Source organism: Myxocyprinus asiaticus, chromosome 41, assembly GCF_019703515.2.
Source record: "Myxocyprinus asiaticus isolate MX2 ecotype Aquarium Trade chromosome 41, UBuf_Myxa_2, whole genome shotgun sequence".
NCBI classification, from domain to species: Eukaryota; Metazoa; Chordata; class Actinopteri; order Cypriniformes; family Catostomidae; genus Myxocyprinus; species Myxocyprinus asiaticus.
This window is the reverse complement of record NC_059384.1, coordinates 5,736,544-5,757,912: the sequence shown is the minus strand read 5'-3', so window position 1 is coordinate 5,757,912 and position 21,369 is coordinate 5,736,544. Positions and strand designations below refer to the sequence as shown.

Sequence of the window (21,369 nt, the reverse complement as noted above, 5' to 3'; positions counted from 1 at the left end):
GCTCACAAGTCAGAGACACAAAGTCTGCTGGCTTTGCCCTCTGAATAAATAACTTGGAATGTGATCCGTATACAGCTTATTTGTTCTTCCCTTTCTCCTTGACATGAATATTTTCTTTGCCCTATTTTTACGACAAAGGACAAAGTTTTAAAAACTTTTAAAACTCCATGTAAATTGGTGCCATTAAAAACTTGAACAGAAAATATTCATTGGATAGTTTTAATTAGGTCAAATGATGCAAGAATGAAAAACCTTGGGTGACTTTTGTCACTTTATAATAACTTGCATTATTAAACATTTTACCATTATACAAAGGTTAACAGATCATTAGTTCTATTAAGAAATATTCCAAATAGAAATGTCATAAAACATTGATTCTTATATTTTCATAAAATTAAATGTAATCTATTTTAGCATATGTTATATCATATGGATTACGTGTGTGCATATATACAGTATATGTATATATGTATGTTATGCATTATACAGTATACACAATACATAATGCACTTAAATTAGTATTATACAATGTGTAATGAAGTATTAATGCAAAGTTATTATAAGGTGCTATCAAACTTTAGACCCCAATACTTCGTTGTTCTTATATAAGTGGCAAGCCTGCAGCGTTGTATTGATTACTCTGTGATGTCATAATAAACTCGATGTCATGGTTTGCAGCTCGGCAGAGCGTTGTGTAAACAGACTAGCAGACTGTCTCCAGTTGAAATTTACAATTGCATCTCATCAGTCAAGAGTGAGAACAGGCGACAGGGGGAGATGAGAAGACTCACATATGATTTCAATCTGCCAGAGTTTCTCACCCTATGAAAAGGCCATTCATGTGTATCAGCATCTGCAACAAAGCAATTTTTTTATACTGTACAACTTCACTGGCTGTCAAGTTTGGCATTGAACAAAGCAAAGATGCTGAGAATTTAATGGGGGGGGGGGATGTTAGGAAAACACTTTATAATAACTTTAAGTATTTAGCTAACTTTATTTAATGCTAGAAATATAAATAAATATATATATATATATATATTTCATGCACACTCAAATATAAAAAATATACATCTTAATAAAAATATATATATATATATATTTTTTTTGTTTGTTTTTTCATCAAGTGCCTCACTATAACCTAGATTTCTGAAGGGACGAGTCATAAAAACATTTTTTATTTGTGGTAATCAACATTCTGCCACAAACACTGTCGATTTGTCTTGACTTGTATTGAAACTTAAATATTAATTTAAGATTCTGCATTATTTCTAGGTTACTAATCAAGTGTAAGAACATTTGTGACATTGACCATGTTAAGTTGACAGGGTTCCCACTCTTTTCAAGGCACAATTTTCCAGGACATTTTATGCGCCTATTGGGTGTAATTTTTACACCCATTTTTGACTTTTGAAGCACACACAAGAGGTCATGATGTATATTGTGGTTATTGGACGGTTATTTGTTACACAGTTCCACATTCAACAATTTAATAACATTTTATTTTCAAAATTGTGTCTAATCTAATTCATTATTTGTATTAATTACATTTTTGAACAAAACATTGCATTTTTTTTTATCTAATTAAATGTTTTTATACAAAATCTTTGTCAAATGAAGTGCTGCACAACAGAACATTAAAAATGTGAGATATTGATTTAATGCATTTATATTATTATGAAATAACAGTAAACATTACTGTATATGCTGCAAGTTTCAGAGTGCTCTGCTCCTGTTATCTACTACACACACACACACACACACACACACACACACACACACACACACACACGAGTGCGCATGATCACGATGTAGTGTTTTCAGTGTATGAGCGGCTGGCTTCACACATTCATTTAAAGGGTGCAGCAGTTGCAGATTATACAGTATATTTATTAAACGAAATCACAGCCTTTTGCAGTTTAGTAATCACACTAAGACATCGCAATTTTAATTTGGTTAATTTTGCATTTAAAAAAATAAATATATGAAATTCCGTGACATTTCGCGTTATTTATTTTTAATTTTTTTTTTATAGCTAATGCCGTTTTTATGACTGGTTTCAGTGATTTTGTCCATGTTTTCCCATCACAGAAATCATAGGGCTTTACATGTGGTAACCGTGGAATAAGTGGACTCGGATCATTGTAAATAAAAATGTATTTACATGCCAAAGCATAAAGGCCGCATCACCATGCTACTACCTTGGGATACCTAAACTATTTTGTAGTAAAGCAGATATGACAGCAGATGAGTACAGAATGTACATGACAGGCCTTCTTTCATGACAGTCAACCACTGACGTTGTTCCACAAATACACCAGAACGATACAAATTTGTGTATTTGACAACAATCCCGAATCCTGATCAATACCATGTTTTTGTCCATGTATCAAAAACCTTGTTAGTGACACAGTCCAACAGTTTCACTATACTAAAATATTTTCCAGGACAATTGGGTATTTTTCTCATTTTCCACGAATGGAAAACTGCATTGCAAAATTCCAGGTTTTCCAGGATGCGTGGGAACCCTGGTTGAAAGAACACAAAATGCTCTCTGGAACATTCTCAAATCATGCTGGGATAACATAGATCATCGGGTATTGCACAAACTTGTCGAGTCTGTGTCAGTTCAAATGCAGGCTGTCATTTAAGCAAAATGGCAACATATCAAATACTAAAAACTTGGTTGAAATCAATGTAAACTTAGGATTCAACTTTTCACTCAAATTATTATGCTGATTAATATATTTGAAAAATACAAAACAGAAGAACTTTCACTAGTGGTCTGAGACTTTTAGACCCCTCTGTTTATGAAAATACATGAATCAAAGTTTCTTGACATTTCTAACTATTTTAATGTGCATTAACAATCTGGTAAGTATTTTCTAATTCAATTATGTTTCTTAAAGCTATTACAAAGCAAAAACTACCAAAAAAGTATCATTGTACCAATTCACCCACTTACAAAAAAAATGTACCATGGCATTAACCTGCATTTTTAACATATACCATAGCAATACCACATTATTTGAAGTAGCCTACCATACATTTAAATAAAAAATCATTCAGTGCCATGGTGTGCGTTTACATGCACAATCTTATACCAATTATGCCTAATAAACAGACAACATGTAAAGTCATGTAAACACCTTAATTTCCTTTATCTGTGTAAGATCATAAACAGTTCAAGCTAAAACCGATGTAAATTTTAGCCCATTATCTTGATTTTGCTTTGGCTGATAACACATTTACCGGCAACCGGTTTATCCAATGTGCGCACATAACTGTTTACGTTTTGATGCCAAAATCTGAGAATCCGATTATTTTAAATCTTGTGTAAACGCAGGTTTTTTGTTTTTTAATTAGCTGACTTTTGATAGGAATCAGCAAAAATGCATGACTTCATGGTCACAGTTGCCATGCAAGCTCAATGATAGCGCAATCGAGTTAACATCTGACACATGTTTGGTTCTTTCTTTAATAAGGGACTTTTCCCCGCTCAGTAGCGGTTAATTCGGGATGAAAGGCCCCCTTGGACAGAGACAAACCGCTTACAAGTGTTGAGGATAATGCTCCAATTATACTCAAGTCTGAGACACAAAGACAGCATGACACAGCCAAGAGAAGCCATGAGACAACTGCTTTGGTTCTCACTTTGTCATCAGATTTCCCTTTGGCAAGGTCCATAAAGCATGACTTTTTTGGAAACATAAAAATAATGCATTGCTGCAGCTCTGGGCCACAGATACAACAATCATGATAGCGCACTCTAGTGATTATTCTTGATACTGCATGCACAGAGAATCTTGCATGCCTGTGAAATTGAAAAGTGGATGAATTAATTTTATGGCCAAGCATATAGCGCCTCCTTGTGACAGCTGTTTAGAATAACATGTCAAAGCTCAGTTTGATCATTAGAATTCCTGCAAGGCTTACTGGTGATCAAGGGCATTATGTGACAGTTTTTGTTAACCTTGGAGTATTGAATGAATATTCTGAAGAACACACACACATACTAGATGCAGTGTGTATGGGCATGCGTTGACATATTTTGATCATTTAGACAATAAATCTGTTCAAGGTTAAAAATGCACTAGTTATGCCACTGAACTTAAGAAGTTGCATCCTTCAGATCTCAGAGAAAGAATTGTATTGCACAAGACAACAAAACGTCAAACCAGGTGGCAACAAATAATGCAAGAGCTTTTCTCAAAACAAACTTAACTTCTCTGAGCCATATTTGCAATTAACTGGTGTTAAGGTGATTTTTAATGGATGTATGAAATCAGTTCTCAAGTTCACACAGGTGAGTGTGTTCACACAGGTGAGCTACTAGCAGAGTAACCATATTAGATATTGACATGGTCAACTAAAGCTTGACAACCAGAAAGTGCCGTTTTGAACAGTATATATATTTTTTTATAATTTAAGAAACAACCAAAACTTGTTTTTGTGAAATGTTTAGCTTGAAAAGTGTGCCTGTGCTGTCTTTCTTTAAATTAAATGCCACTTGGTTTTATATGCATCTATTGAGCCTCTTAGAGGACAGGGAAAGAATGTATTTTCTGAAATACTTTTGCATCCGCTTACAATTATTTTTGGAATGCCTCACAATAGCTTTGTCCATCCTTTACGAACAATAACTATGGTTTTACTTCAGTAACCATAGTTTAACTATGATAATGTAAAACAGTAATAATATTTGAAAACCAAAACTATGGAATAATAATAAAAACACCCTTACAAATATTTATCTTGGTTTCACTATAGTAAAACTGCAGTAACTATGACTCTATTAACCATATTTTTTTGCACCACAAATTAACCATAGTGTTACTACAGTAAACCAAGATTTTATTTTTATTTTTTTTCAGAATGATTACAATTTTTATTACCATAGTTAAAGGTATTGGTATTCCTGTATTATAACTATGGTTTCCTATAAATATCATGGTTAAAATATGGCTACTGTAGAAAAACCATGTTAAGTTTTGTGGTTATGGTTTTACTAAAATACCACAGTTCAGCTATTTTTACTGTAATAAAAACCATAGTTAATTTTCATAAGAGATAAAGCTATTGCGAGGGAACCCAAAATAATTACAAGGGAAGGGAATGTAAAATTTAATGTGAGGCAACTTAAAATTGTATGAATGTCATTGTCATTTTAAGTGTGGATTACATGTGCAAATTTTGTGGGCAACTTTATGTTATAAGGTTTGTGATTTATTGCAAAGAACATACCCTCTTATATGATTGAACTATGTAACTTGTATTTGAAAAATGCATTTAGAATGTCTTGCTAGGATCCACCATTCTTCCGGTAAATTTGAAGATTAGAGTATTTTAGCCCTTCATGTGGAAACTGTAAAAGAGTCAAGAGAGAGTTAAGAAAACACATTTAATGGCTCAAAAGAAGATAAAATGGAGAATTTGAAAGACAACTTAGACCAATAATGGACGGTCAAACATGGTCAATGACTTAGTTATGTCGCTATGGACGTTTTCCAAAGCACACTTTGTCTCACACTTAAAGACAATGCCCCAGGCCATAAAACTTGACATTTTTATTATACTAAAAAAAAAAAAAAAAAAATCGATCTGGCAAAACCACTGCTAAAAAGAGTCAACTACATCTAACAAATATTTAAAAAATATATATATTTTCCCCAAAATTTGGAGGTTTACTTGAAAAGAAATTGCTTGTAAATTTAACATACCATATTTTCAAGTAAAGGCTACACACAATTCTTGGTGGCTTTAATAAGAACTTCTCAAGTACATTTTACTCAAGTGAAGTAGCACTGAGTTAAGCTATGCTTTTAGTGTACTGGCATATTTAATCATGACACATGGAAGCCTTCCACAGGGAAGCTTAATGCATGCTTTGTAGTTTTTAAGACAACATCACCTTGCTTTAATGGCAATAGAAACAAGATCCAGAGCTGTGCACGCAGACCTCATCACTTGGTGCATAAAACACGATGGCAGTAACAATCAACAGACCTTATTTTTTATTTTTATCATGAATAGGTAATTTCGAGTAGAAAACTAACTTCAGACTTCCCACAAAATCAACAACAAAACTGGTGTAATCAGCTTGCAAACAGTAAAACTATGTAAGCTCATTAATTATTCAAGCCCGGTGCATGCTGAGAACACCAGCTTTGAAAAGTAAAATGTACTTATTTTATTTACCCGTGAAATTAACTAAAATTAGCAAATAAATATGACATGGTTTTCTCCTTTAGGATTCAGACATTCCGCATTGTAAATATAACAAACAAAAATTAATAAGATTTACTTATATGCTAGAGCATTAATTTTTTTAGTTCACTCTATAACGTATTCAATGTAGAAAGAACTTCATCTTTTCTGCTATATTTACTTCACTGCAAAATAATTTTTTTCAGTGTACATTAACCTAGAGAACTTGAACTGAGATGAAATTGTTCTCAATGAGCACGTTTACATATTTACACTGATTATTCTTAATTAGCTGGCAACACAAGGCATGAACGGTGTTCCTTTATCAGGGTAAGGGCAAAAAATAAAAATCGGCACACGTATATTTTTGCCCATAAGTCCGATCAACACCTCTACTGGTGTTCTTACCACATTATCCAATGTGTGCAAGTGTTGTGCATGATTGTTTACGTTTTAACGTCAAAAGAAGAGAATGAACAGGTGATTTCAAATCTGATGTAAACGCGTTTGTCTTTCATAATCGGATTTTTGGAATAAACCTATTTTTATTGGGCATCAGCATTCTGATGTTGTGCATGTAAACGCACTCCTTAATAAAATTTCCTAATAATAATACATTTTTTGGGATAAATATTTCAATATTCTGTAAGTAACCCTGCAATAAAATAACCAGAGTAAGAGCAGTGTGTTCCACAATGTTTGTTTTATTATTCTGAACATAGCCCCAGTGTCACAAAATCAACTTAATTTGATTATGTCTTTTAAAATAAAAAGAAAGAAAAAAAATGAACAGGGAGGAAAAATGTTTCATAGATGCATTACACAAGTCAATCAACAGCAGGGTGTTTTATATGTGGCTCTGAAAAATGTCAAGACTGTAAGAAATTGCCACTACATATATTAATTTGCACGATAACAAGCCTATTCGTTTTGCTAATGAAGACTTTAGTGAAATGGTCAAAGCCAACCAAAGCATAAAGGAAAAGTACAACAAACCCCCACCATTCATTGGAATTACAATTATCAACTTTGTTAGAGTACCTAAGGATTATAACAGCGTTTCTAATGTTAGAATAACTGAAGTACTAGTTTGTTGTAATGATAGCTACATAACAGCATGCCATTGCAGTTATAGGTGGAGTTTTAAAGCACTGTGGTTAAGCAAGGGCAATTTTTGTACAGCAAATCCTTACCATTTACATAATCAGTGATTCAAAGAACCTAACCAATGAGAACAGCTTCCAAACTCACTTTTTAATGTGTGATTTTCACAGTACGTCACCTTACAATGTATGCAAAACAGCAGTGTATACGTTGCAGCTCATCAAAATTAAAATTATTAATATATACGTGATGAGCTATTTAAATTTTAGATATTACAACACGCTTTAAGAAATTGTTGCATTTATTCTCTTGATCAGTTACATTGCACTGATATGAAATGTATCTATGTGAGCTTTTACTGGTAGGTTTAAGTATAGTTTGGTGTAGAACTAAACGATCACTGTGAGTAAGGCTGTGTGATTCAAAATCTGAGAATCAAGCGATTCGAATCTGAACCATATCTCGTCCCTGAATGGCAAGGGTTTGCTGTTTAGTAACATCTCAGCATATTTCTGCTGTGTGTGATATACAAACAGAATCTGACAGTGGATTGGAGTCACATTTTAAAGCATCCGACATGTTAAGCGCATGGTTAGATTTGTGAAAAGAGGAGAGCATAAATGTACAAAGTCAAGAGCTACCACGCTGTAACGAACTGCTATTGTCTCAAATACAGACATTAAAAATAAAAACAAAAAAAGAAGAAAGTTCAGAACCACTCCCACCCCTCTGCAATACTACTAGTAGACTACAGGCACACTTTTAGGACCCTTAACGATATTATCAGTGAGGGGTTCAGATACACAAAAAACAATTCAGCTAACTTATTCAACAACTTATTCAGCTGCTTTTTCATTTTTATTTTTTAAACAAGCATGCTGTTGTATATGCATCCTAATTTTTAGTTTTGGTGTCCAGTAACTAACTTAAAATGTATAGATCTGTATAAACCTCACCGTTCTAACATGCCTTTCTTTCTGCGTCTATGGCGACAGGATTCAGTTCAACATAAAGCTTGCGGTCGATGTAATGTTCCTGGAAGAGAGAGATTTGTGCACTCGCAATTTTAAAATAGAATTGAACATGGTGCCAACACATTACAGACATTTTTCTTTCTTGGTTTCTCAAGCTAAACTATTAGAAATGTCCAATCTTGCTCCTGCAGCGGAGACTGTTTTGACTGTGGAGTGAGCAATATTGTTTTTATTTTGTTTTTTCTTTGTTATCTGATGATTTACAAGACATTTCTAAGAGAGTAAGGTTTAAGACAGAGGGTCATAACAATCATTTACAATTAATTGCTGTATGTCTGCCCTTCTGGTGGTTGAGGAAGCTTCATATTCTCTTTGGACATCATAAGACGCCTTAGCTCTTGAAGAACGACTTTAATGCTATATGAGTTTTGCCATTTTGCTAGAATTGGTATGCTACGTGCATCCACCTGTAACGACAGAAGAGAAAGAAAGGGAGGGGAAATGCAGAAGTGAGTTATGTTGATTGTAGTAACACAGTGACTCACTATCTGAGCTGCATACTTAATTTAAACACGGTTACAGCACTAATAATCTGCCACAAAATGGAATGTTCTGGGTTTAATAATGATAGTTAAGCTCTATTGACAGCATAATGCTTATTAGCACAGAAAATAATTTTGACATCCCTTAGTTTTTTTTTTTTTTAAGCAACAACCGCAGTTACAGTAGCGCACTTACAATGGAAGTCCATGGGGCCAGACAGTAATTACTAAAGTACACATTGTTTCGAAAGTATAACCACAAGACATAAGGCTAAGGTATACTTTGTTGTTTCACTTGCCGTTCTGTCTCGAGCACTCAGCCTATTATAGTATCCTCTTTTGACCGCAAACCCATACGAATGCATTCGACGCACACGCACTACGACTACTTTGTGATACTCGGTCCACATGTCTAGAAAAACTAGGCTGCACACGAACAGTCCGCACGTACTGTGCTGATGACGAAATTTGCATAATGCAAACAACCGAAGTATACTTTGGCCTTTAAAAATAATATAAGTTGCCATGAGACTAGTGTGATAAAATCATTTATATTTCAAACGTGTTCTAACTAGAGATACGCACAAGCAATCGACTACTCATTCCGCACCATCTAGTTGACTATTTAAAACATAACTCAAATTTTAAGAATTTATTTTCCTTTGCGTGTCATGGGCAACGCTGATTTATACTGCACTTTCCATCAGAATTGCTCACCAAACCTCGCAGTTACAATTGAGTCCACTCGGACCATTATGCGAGTATAAGCACTAAATATCTGAACACGGACAGAGTACATTTTTATAAAAAGCCAACTTTTACCACTTGTTTTCTTCTTACATCTTATTTTTAACTTAAATTTTAATTTACGAGTAATCGATTACTCTTTTTTTCTTGTGGGTTAGAGTTGTTGACTGCAAAATAATTTGAAAATGCCCATCCCTAGATCTAACACAAAAAAAAAGCTTGACGCAGCACCACAAATAGAGCAGAACGCAGGTGCCTTGAGACACATTTTTAACAGTTACTTTTCTTTTTAATATGACAGTGTCTTAAAATGTGGCGCTCTTGCCTAAAAAGCAGATAAAACATCACGATGCAGCGCAAAGGTCAAAGACCTCCGTATAGCGCATATTTACATAGGAAAATAATAAAAGAAAAGTGCGGATGGACAGAAAAACAGGTTTCTAACTCCAGCAAAACTAACTTGCGCACCAGAATGGGATGTGACAAAACTATCAGTAACACATTACCAAAAGTTTACCCACCTCAAAAAGGACGATTTAGCAGTGTTGGGGAAGCTACTTTGAAACTGTAGTTTGACAAGCTACAAGCTACTCATAATTTTAAGTAGTTAAGCTACAGTCAAGCTACTAAAAAGAAGTTTGCTACACTACAAGTTACTATCAAAGAGTAACTAGCTACATTGAAGCTACTTAATGAGGCAATATTTTTTTTAAATGTTACTATCAAACCAATAATATTAATAACAATTTACACTAATGACATTTATTAATGTATTAAATACTTTTAATGTGTTTAAATATATTAAATGCATTTAATACATTTAATGAATAGTAACATTAATACAGTTAATAATGGCCATAAAATAAAATACAACAGTATAAAATAAAAACAAAAAAACCATTAAAAATCATTTTTATACTATACGTCACACTTTTCAGTCCTGCTGTGGCCAGGTGTAGCCTACTTCCCTAAAGATCAAATTTTTATGACAAACTCTCCTTGGGCTGGCATTTTTTGTTCTTGTCACATAATATTTTGTGTGGATAATATGTGAATAAAGACTCAGGGCTTGTTTCTCCCCTCACCTGGGTTCATGCTCATTATATTTTCTGACATTTGTGCCATTGACATGCAAGTGCCAGCTTTACAGGTCACATTCAGATGTTGCGCTACAAATATTTGTTCAGGTCCAAAAAAAGTGGACGGATGGTCATTCTAGATTGTTGCATAATAATACATGCCATAAATGATTTCTTTTACCAATCATTTTATTTATTTTACATGAAAATAATAATTAAATGCTAAGAAATGGAGAAATCAAATAGTTCTGCATGATAGTAATTATCATAATAATATATTCTGTATATTTATAAATATTATAATAATAATAATAATTAACTCGCTACTCCCAATAATGCACAGATGATGAGAAGCGAAATAAACATATTTGGAACAGAAACAAAATCCCTCAAAAAGGTAATAATAACTTTTTGAATTATTTGATTTAAAATAGTAAAGGTAAATATGCTGTTGTGTGATCTATTAAGAACAGTGTCTGAAACAATCTTTGTTACACAGAAGAATAAAATGGTGTTCTTTTATCATTTTCAGATTTACCTGCCCCTGTACGTCTTGTAAAGGTAAACAAACTGTGGTTGCTTGCTTTCCATAACCATCAGACCATCTTATCCAAGTGAGCTGTAATAAGCTCTCAGTAGATGGCGGTAATTCACTATTTTTGTTTGTGATCTGCCGTTACAAAAGATGACGACGACGCTGCCTGATTCTGATCAGCAGACAGAAATATGCTGCCAGTTTGTCGGACGTTTTGCCGGTAAAAGTTTGGCTTCTACGCAATAAGGCTATTAGCTATAATCTGACCAACATGATGTAGCGTTTGGTCACGCTACACCGCTACTTGATAGTAGTTCACTACTGGAAAAGCTACTCTGTTTTAAAAGCAGCTGAGCTACTGTCAATCTATTGAAAGATTTAGTTTAGTCAGTAGTGTCGCTACATGTAGTTAGCTACTCCCCAACACTGTGATTTAGACAACTTTACAGCTTGGATAATAAATGGTATTTTATTGAATAATTCTTGTTAGTGCTTCAACAACATTACAAGCTTCATATTTCTGATTTTAAACCCTCTGGAACGATTACCTCGCATTGTAAGTGTGATACTGTAACTGTGATTTTTGATCAAATTTTTTTTGGGGGTGCTAAGTCAACATTATACCACAATTGCTGTGGATAAACCTTCACTTGCATTGAACCCAGAACATTGCTTTAAGTAAAACGTCTCCGCTTAGATTCTTCTAAATTTTCTTGCCAACAAAACATGCATCTTTAACAAAAAGAGCAAATAAAAGTGGGTAATGTGATTATGAAACATGAACCTTGAAGTGAAACAATTTTATTTAAAAATATTAATCATTGAAAAACTTTTGTCCACCAAATTAAAGTCATGTTGTGTTACCAACATGTAGGTAGACATTGGTGAAGAAAAAAAATAAAATAAAAAAATAACAGAGGATCCCTATAGCCCACAAACATACTAAACATTTCTTCCAAGACCAACAACAGTGTGACAAAAACATTCTGCTAAATCAGTCCTGTGGTATCAGTATAACTGCTAAATGAGAACTGTGGCTTTCTAAATTGTGGGTACCACATTTTGTTAGGGATGTACAAACAGGCTCTGTATTTCTCCTACACTTTGCAGCAGGGGGACATTTTTAAACAGGCCCATTCAAATGCATCTAGTAGGCAGTAAATTGGAGGATTTCAATAATTATGGTAGCATGCATTTGTTTCAACAAGCCAGCTTTCTGAGCCTGGAATTTAGTTACTCTCATACCAATATAATTCAACCAGACAAACATCTCTGACTTCAGGGCATGCATTTCAAAGATTGTGATTCTATATGCCACACAGTATGACATATTTTGACCAACTATTAAGAACAACTAAGACAAAATAGGTCTCAATGAAACAAAAATCCTCTGTGATGTAATAAATAGCTGCTACTTTAAAGTGGATAATTTTCTATTCTGTTTCCAGTTGCAAACAACTTTAGCAGAAGTGTTTTCGATTAAATATCGGAAAAATGCTCAAGCAATACTGACCAAAGTACCTCTGGCTGTCACTCAAAGTACTGCAACGTCATTATTGACATTATTATATTATTATATAATGATTTACAATAAAATTTAGTGAAGTATACGAGCAATATGCTATTGCTAACAAACAATTTTAGTTCAAAATATGACAACACTCAAAATGATGTTATAAAGATGATTCCACTTACCATCCCATTGGAATTATTTATTCCATTCATGCTAATTTTTGTTACAAATCTAACCGTCGGTGGTAATTCGGGATATTTAGGTCCACACTCCACTTTCAGGCTGTATATCCTGTTTTCGTAATTAGTCTGAAAAATAACAAAAGATCAAAGGTTAGAGCTGAATGCCAAATGGAAAGTGAACTTAACTATTTATCAAAAGAGAACAGACCAACACACCTATGAACCAATGTAAGCACAGCGTTTCATTTAACTTGCTTTTCGCGCCACTTTAGATCACGCTAGTGCCAACAAGATCAAAGAGTTTACAGGGTTACCATACCTTTTGACCAACAAATTTACATGACTTTGCATAACATGACTGATAAAAAATTGTAGAGCTGACATAACTAGAAAAATGTATATTGACTGTATATTGATTGATATACAGTATGGTGTGATGGAGGCACATTGGTGCTCAACACTTCCAATCGTGCTTTAAAAGGAGTAGGCCTGTCGCGATTATTAAATAACCGTCTGATCGCGGTTATTTGATCAAACCGCGGTTATTTGAGACAACGCGATTACTGGGCATTATGGCTGAAACAATTAGTTATTGACAATGTCAACAATAAAAAAATTGTCGACAAAAATTTTCGTTGTCGAATAGTCGTTTGATCTCATTTAACTTAACATTAGATCACATTAAACTCTAATGAGGGCGCGCGAGATGAGCACCAATCGCAGCTTGCGCCTGGTTGAGGAGAGGTGACGTCGATCGCAAAGTATTAGGAAATTATACAAAAATACAAAATAAGCAAATACAGAAGCACTCTCGTTGTGAAATAAAGCGGAGCCGGAGCTGCCGTTTCGCTTAAGCAAAACTTGCATGTCAAAGCGTCTTTAAAGGAAACACCTTGGCGTGTCTGTTTTTAAAGCCTTAAACGGAAATCATTCTTTATTCCTATTTTATTATTTGATTTATATATTTGAAGTTAAATATGTAAAAATTACATAAGGTGTATGAAGCACACATGCAGAGAAAAGCACATCTTAAAAAAATATGACAATTTATATGACAATTAATCGTGAAAGACCTTAACGAGACAATTAATCGTCACAGCTCTAAAACAGACAATTAATTGTCATAATCGCAATTATTCGTTTAACAATTAATTGTCAGCCAAATTTCATAATCGTGACAGCCCTATAAAGGAGTTTGATATTTGCAATATTAAAAATACAAGAATGATTTCCTGGTCACCGCTTAGACAGAATTTACGAATGTAATAATTCGTCATTAAAAAGAAAAATGTGATTAGAGTGTGAACATACTCGTGCAGGTCCAATGATCATGCCTGTCCACCGTGTGAGCGTCATGTCCTCGTCATCCTCCAGACCCCAGCTCACTGTACCATCACCAACACCCTTCTGCCCTTCTTCAAGCTCTTCCAACAAACGAAAATTACGAGGAACTTTAACTCCTGCAAAGAGCCAAAGACAATTTAGGAACAAGTAAACAAGACACCGTCTCTCTGTGCAGCAAGTTAAACCTTTTGTTTCATTTGCAGCGCAGTAACTGACATGACGTGAAGTTACACTACATCTAAAACTATTTTAAACAACATTATTGTTATTATACATGCAGTTCATATTACTTGAATGACTAGCCTATATTGAATATTAGCATTTTTAAAAACTGATTTGCCACACTGCAGGAATATTTAAGTGAAATAATGAGATCAAATAATGAAAACGTTATAGGAGCTGAAATGTGGGTCAATGATGTGACGCAAAAAATTTTTTTTTATACAGATCTATTCAATTATTCTAAAATACATAAAAAATGCAATTCACACAAAACAATTACTTGAATATAACTCTTCTACAGTATGATGAGAATGTTTTAATTTCTATGTTTATATTTTTTCTGGGGCTTAAAATAAAAAATGTCATGTCCAGAGACAGTATAATTATTTTTTTATAAAACATATTCAAAGTATTTAAAAGCTTAAATTCTTGGAAAAAAATAAAAATAAATGTTCAATAACAGATTAATATTTTATTAAAAATAAGCAGTGGAACAATTTTATTTAAAAATATTAATAATTGAAAAATTTTGTCCACCAAATTAAAGTCATGTGGTGTTACCAACATGTAGGTAATCAACATTATGTTGAAGGGAAAACATTTTTTTATGAAAAGGCACATTTTGTTCAGGTCATATGGAGAAACCCTTAGAAAACTTTTTTATATTCAGAACTTCTTTAAAAAATCTTCCACGTGCAGCAATGACAGCTTTGCAGATCCTTGGCATTCTAGCTGTCAGTTTGTCCAGATACTCAGGTGACATTTCACCCCACACTTCCTGTAGCACTTGCCATAGATGTGGCTGTCTTGTCGGGCACTTCTCACGCACCTTACAGTCTAGCTGATCCCACAAAAGCTCAATGGGTTTAAGATCCATAACACTCTTTTCCAATTATCTGTTGTCCAATGTCTCTGTTTCTTTGCCCACTCTAACCTTTTCTTTTTGTTTTTCTGTTTCAAAAGTGGCTTTTTCTTTGCAATTCTTCCCATAAGGCCTGCACCCCTGAGTCTTCTCTTTACTGTTGTACATGAAACTGGTGTTGAGCGGGTAGAATTCAATGAAGCTGTCAGCTGAGGACATGTGAGGTGTCTATTTCTCAAACTAGAGACTCTGATGTACTTATACTCTTGTTTAGTTGTACATCTGGCCTTCCACATCTCTTTCTGTCCTTGTTAGAGCCAGTTGTCCTTTGTCTTTGAAGACTGTAGTGTACTCCTTTGTATGAAATCTTCAGTTTTTGGGCAATTTCGAGCATTGTATAGCCTTCATTCCTCAAAACAATGATTGACTGATGAGTTTCTAGAGAAAGCCGTTTCTTTTTTTGCCATTTTTGACCTAATATTGACCTCAAGACATGCCAGTTTATTGCATACTGTGGCAACTCAAAAACAAACACAAAGACAATGTTAAACTTCATTTAATGAACCAAATAGCTTTCAACTGTGTTTGATATAATGATAAGTGATTTCTAGTACCAAATTAGCAATTTAGCATGTTTACTCAAGGATAAGGTGTTGGAGTGATTGCTGCTGGAAATGGGGTCTGTCTAGATTTGATCAAAAATTACTTTTTTTCAAATAGTGATGGTGCTGTTTTTTTACATCAGTAATGTCCTGACTATACTTTGTGATCAGTTGAACGCCACTTTGGTGAATTAAAGTACCAATTTCCACCAGTGTGTGTGTGTGTATATATATATATATATATATATATATATATATATATTATACACACACATTTCTACATGAAAAAATGTGTTTAATAAATGAAGTTGTGTACACATGTATTCAAGATGCAAGGGAAGCATTTGAATACCTTTTACTTAATGGTTGCACCACATGACATTTTTAAAGTCATTAGATAAATATAAAGTATAGGCAAATATATAGTACAATATACTATAAATGTATGAATACAAAATGGACACAAAGATTATACTCTATGAACTTGTGTTTTAACTAGACTTTTAAAAGATTTCTCATTTTTATCACCAAAGGTAACCTTATTTGTCAATGAATGACCCTTATACACTTTCACTTATACATACATAAACCTAAAATCTTGATGAAACAAAAAGTTCATGCATATATCATTTGTCAACTACCCAGGTACAAATTTTATTGTACTGGTAGAATAACAAAAAAGCAACTGAATTGAAATGAACTGAACTCTATGCAATAGTGGGGTGACAATATGCTGGGTTTTAGAATTTCAGAATGATGACAAACATTTCTGACAGATGAATATCTCATTCAATATGAAAGCAAAATCAGTTTTCCTTTTTTGTGCATGAGTAAAACCTCTTTTTTGAGAAACATTTGATGTACTTAAAGAGGAAACTTTCTAAACTATTTTAAATGCTTTCAAGCCAAAACATTGATAATGGAAGTATGATTGTAATCTCCAAATCATCCAAAAAGTTAATGACACCTACCTGATTTAGACTAGAGAAACCAATCCTGTCCTATCTACCTGTGATGTTTCAAATATGCAATGTTTGTAACTAGAGATGCAGGCTAGACACCAAGTGTTTTTCACAGATACTGCGATGTCGAAAAAGTGGAGGGACGAGATTTACAAGTTTAGGTGATTGTCTAAAGCAAGAACTAATCACTCATATCTGAATAATCAGCAAATGGCACCCACTCTATAGGTTTTCCTCTCTCACTTCCTTCAAATCTGAAGGCAAAGAAAGCATGCAGAAGACTAATTACTGAATATTTAAGAGATCAGCAGATACATCTCTGCATGCAACTCTTAAATATATCAACATAATCTGAATGTGACTCTACATTGTGTTGACATGCAACGATGTCCAAATTGCACAATTATTAATAACTTTTCTTAAGACCTATGAGCTTAAACAGGTTGGACTAGCCTTAAGATAAAGGTTGCTTCTAACATATATAGATATGTAAACTTTAAATATAATATAATCTCAATATAACTTAAATTGCGTTTAGTGTCTTTATATGCAGATAAAAACCCATATTGCAGCATTATGATGAATTTCTCAATTAATCTGAGCTTTAGCGGACTAAAAAAATCTCTTTGGTGGGGGGGTTGGTTTATACATTTCTAGGCATATAAACTTTAAACTTAAGATATATTCTTATAAAATGGCTCCACATTGGAAATTGTCATTACATGCAACATTGGGTTCACTCAAACTTCTCCAATTATACAAATTTTAAAGCTTAAAGTGACCCTCTGATGGGTTGGATCTTACATATACCAAAATTAAATTTTTATACTCAAATATAGACTTTAACCCTTGTGCGACCTTCGGGACATATTTGTCCTTTTAATTTTTTCGATCATTTTGGCTGTGTTAATGACACCAGCATAAATTTTGCCAAAGGTGTGTATTTTTTGGGGAGGAATTTTGGAATTTCAACCTCAGTTCCTATAATACATCTATAATACACTGTGTACACAAAATAGTTACACTCAGCACCTTCAGGACAAAAATGTCCCCATTAAAACCGCAATATTTGATCCCAGTGCCTTTAAAGCATAAAATCATGAATTCTATGATATTATGTTTTCATTCAGGAGCCCTGGCTTCAAAATGTTAATTTTTTTATATTTTCCACCAGATGGCACCATTTTTCTCATGTTTAGCCTATGGAGCAAATACATACTTTTCTCCTATTTTCTGTTTGCTGTATTATAGAGCACTGCAGGCCAACTGAATAAATGATGCAGCTAAAACTGTGTGGGTGTGTTGATATGGATGTCAGAGTGTGTTTTGAATGTGTGTATGTGTAAAAAAAAAAGAAAAAGGTGGCATTTAAAGGATTAAAATCCAAATAATTAATATTTGGTAGTTATGATCAGGACTGATGTTGGTTAAAAAAAATCTAAGTCAGTGAAAGTGGAAAACAATATTAATATATAATAATAATGGAAGTTTTTTGACGCAGACATTTTTGTCCTCAAAGGTATTGAGTGTGAGTTTGTTTTTTTTTTTTGTTTTTTTAAATCAGACACTGCACAAAAAATAATAATGCATCAAAATCAATGTTATTGCTAATCATTGACATATCCCAGACTGTGATAATCCAAAAAAAAGAATGCCCTTAGCATTTAGTGTATGGAAAATGAATAATTTTGTGTGTTTTTATATATATATAACACAACAGTGGCATTTTATAAACAAACTGGCATTTAAAGGGTTAAAATCCTGAAAATGAATAAATATTTGGTAGTTATGATCAGGACTGATGTTGGTTAAAATCTAATTGAAAGTGGAAAATAATATTAATACATAATATTTTTATGGCAGTTTTTTTATGCTGACATTTGTCCTCTAAGGACCTCTGAGTAACTTTTTTAATTGACGCACAAGGGTTAATGCCATATTTACATTCATAGGACATTAATTCACTGTAAGGAGTGTCATGGTACGCACCTAAATATGCCTCTCAAACACCCATACAAACTTTTCTAATATTCAATGATCTTTAACATGTTTAAACGACTCAGTAAAGGTTTGTTAACCTGCTCAGGTTCTGCTTTGACACACAAACATCAGTTCAAGGCCCGTTTTGTCATGACACTGGACGGAACCAGCAGCGGCACGCGGGTCAACGCTCCGCCTCGCCTCACATTAGCACTAATACATTCGCCCAACTCCTTAATATCGCATTCAAATTATATCTTAGCATCATAAAGGAGCGTATTTAAATTAGATGCGTCTTTAAAGTTTGAGTGATTATGTAAAATAAATGTGGTGCTATAAAGGTCTGTTTGAGGGCCGTTAGCTCGATGCTAATACACACACAGTCCTAACTGCACACACTTGGGTTAACTGAACTAAATAAAGATAATTAAGAACCGTGAACACCTCGAATAATGCATTTTGTTTTGTGAGCCGTGGGGTTAACGGTTCTGTTGTGAAAATACGACCGCGGAACAATGCGAGGATTGAGGAGATTGAGAGACAAACCTGAGGAGGCCGCCATCATGTCCAGCCCGAATCCAAAAGCGCACGACAGCGTCATGTGACTAATACGTCACCAGTAGCGGTACTGGATAATGATGCCTGATTCACAAACGAGTCGTGCTGACTCTTTGCAATGATTCGGTCGGACCGATTCACAAACAGTAAAACTGCGAGGTGGAAACAATGACTACTAATTACATACACTGGGGGCCAAAAGTTTGGATAAATGTACAGATTTTGCTCTTATGGAAAGAAATTGGTACTTTCTAGCTGTCAGTTGGTCCAGATACTCAGGTGACATTTCACCCCACACTTCCTGCAGCACTTGCCATAGATGTGACTGTCTTGTCGGGCACTTCTCACGCACCTTACAGTCTAGCTGATCCCACAAAAGCTCAATGGGGTTAAGATCCATAACACTCTTTTCCAATTATCTGTTGTCCAATGTCTCTGTTTCTTTGCCCACTCTAAACTTTTCTTTTTGTTTTTCTGTTTCAAAAGTGGCTTTTTCTTTGCAATTCTTCCCATAAGGCCTGCACCACTGAGTCTTCTCTTCACTGTTGTACATGAAACTGGTGTTGAGCGGGTAGAATTCAATGAAGCTGTCAGCTGAGGACATGTGAGGCGTCTATTTCTCAAACTAGAGACTCTGATGTACTTATCCTCTTGTTTAGTTGTACATCTGGTCTTCCACATCTCTTTCTGTCCTTGTTAGAGCCAGTTGTCCTTTATATTTGAAGACTGTAGTGTACTCCTTTGTATGAAATCTTCAGTTTTTTGGCAATTTCAAGCATTGTATAGCCTTCATTCCTCAAAACAATGATTGACTGACGAGTTTCTAGAGAAAGCTGTTTCTTTTTTGCCATTTCTGACCTAATATTGACCTTAAGACATGCCAGTCTATTGCATACTGTGGCAACTCAAAAACAAACACAAAGACAATGTTAAGCTTCATTTAACGAACCAAATAGCTTTCAACTGTGTTGATATAAAGGCAAGTGATTTTCTTGTACCAAATTAGCAATTTAGCATGATTACTCAAGGATAAGGCGTTGGAGTGATGGCTGCTGGAAATGGGGCCTGTCTAGATCAAAAATGGCTTTTTTCAAATAGTGATGGTGCTGTTTTTTACATTATTAATGTCCTGACTATACTTTGTGATCAGCTGAATGCCACTTTGGTGAATTAAAGTACCAATTTCCTTCCGCAACAGCAAAATCTGTACAGTATTCTGAACTTTTGGCCACCAGTGTAAATAATTAACATATTGCTTTATATTATTAACAGTATCGGTAACATGTTAATTATATCATTAACAAAGGACTTAAGTGAACCATAGCCTAGTGTTGAAACAAGATACCTTATTCACAGTAACACCATCTTTGGCAATGCACTGTATAAAGCTACCAAAAATCTAATCTAATTTCCCACAACTCATGCTGTCTTGAGATTTTTGTCTACAGAAATCTCTTGGAAAGATATTTTTCAGTGTTTCTTTAGCAAAAGGATCCAAAAACACTTTAAACATCTGTACAACCGACTGAAGAGACGGTACGTCTATCCCTCACAGCCTCATGTGTGAATAAGGTCTATGCACCACACCTTTGACGCCAGATAACCTAAACCAAAATAAAGTGATACATTTACTACAAAATTGAAACGTAAAGTGTCGCATGGGGCTTTCTGGCGACACTTTCGAGTAGTCACACATAAGAATCTGTGAATCGCTTTTTGAACCGGTTCATTGAAAGATACTGTCCGAACGAATCGATTCGTTAAAAAGAATCGGACAACACCAACGCTAGTGTTGGAGGAATTTGGGGAGGGGCGTGGCACCTCTGCAAAGACACTATAGATTGTTTTTGTTTTCTTTTGTGTGTGTGTGTGTGTGTGTGCAAAAGATAGAGTGAATCTGAATGAAAGTTAACTTGTTCTCAGTATGTAGACTTTATTACTTAAAGGAATATTCCG

At 34.3% G+C, this 21,369-nt stretch overlaps 1 protein-coding gene across 3 annotated transcripts in view; it reads right to left on the bottom strand.

Moving 5' to 3' along the window:
- Window positions 1-19,446, bottom strand: part of LOC127431501 (ubiquitin-conjugating enzyme E2 variant 2-like) — a 40,232-nt gene extending 20,786 nt beyond the window's left edge. For 2 of the 3 annotated variants that reach the window (XR_007895614.1, XM_051681941.1), the window contains exons 1-3: window positions 19,402-19,446; window positions 14,195-14,343; window positions 12,884-13,009 (exon numbers count right to left, since the gene is read on the bottom strand). Coding sequence is in view for 2 of the 3 variants with exons in the window: in XM_051681941.1 (XP_051537901.1) it covers window positions 12,884-13,009; window positions 14,195-14,343; window positions 19,402-19,420 (294 nt within the window). In the remaining variant the exon portion in view is untranslated. Of the gene's footprint in view, window positions 1-6,891; window positions 8,753-12,883; window positions 13,010-14,194; window positions 14,344-19,401 lie in introns of those variants that run through there. The other variant, XM_051681940.1, reaches the window with a different exon arrangement.
- Between the last annotated feature and the right edge of the window lie 1,923 nt (window positions 19,447-21,369).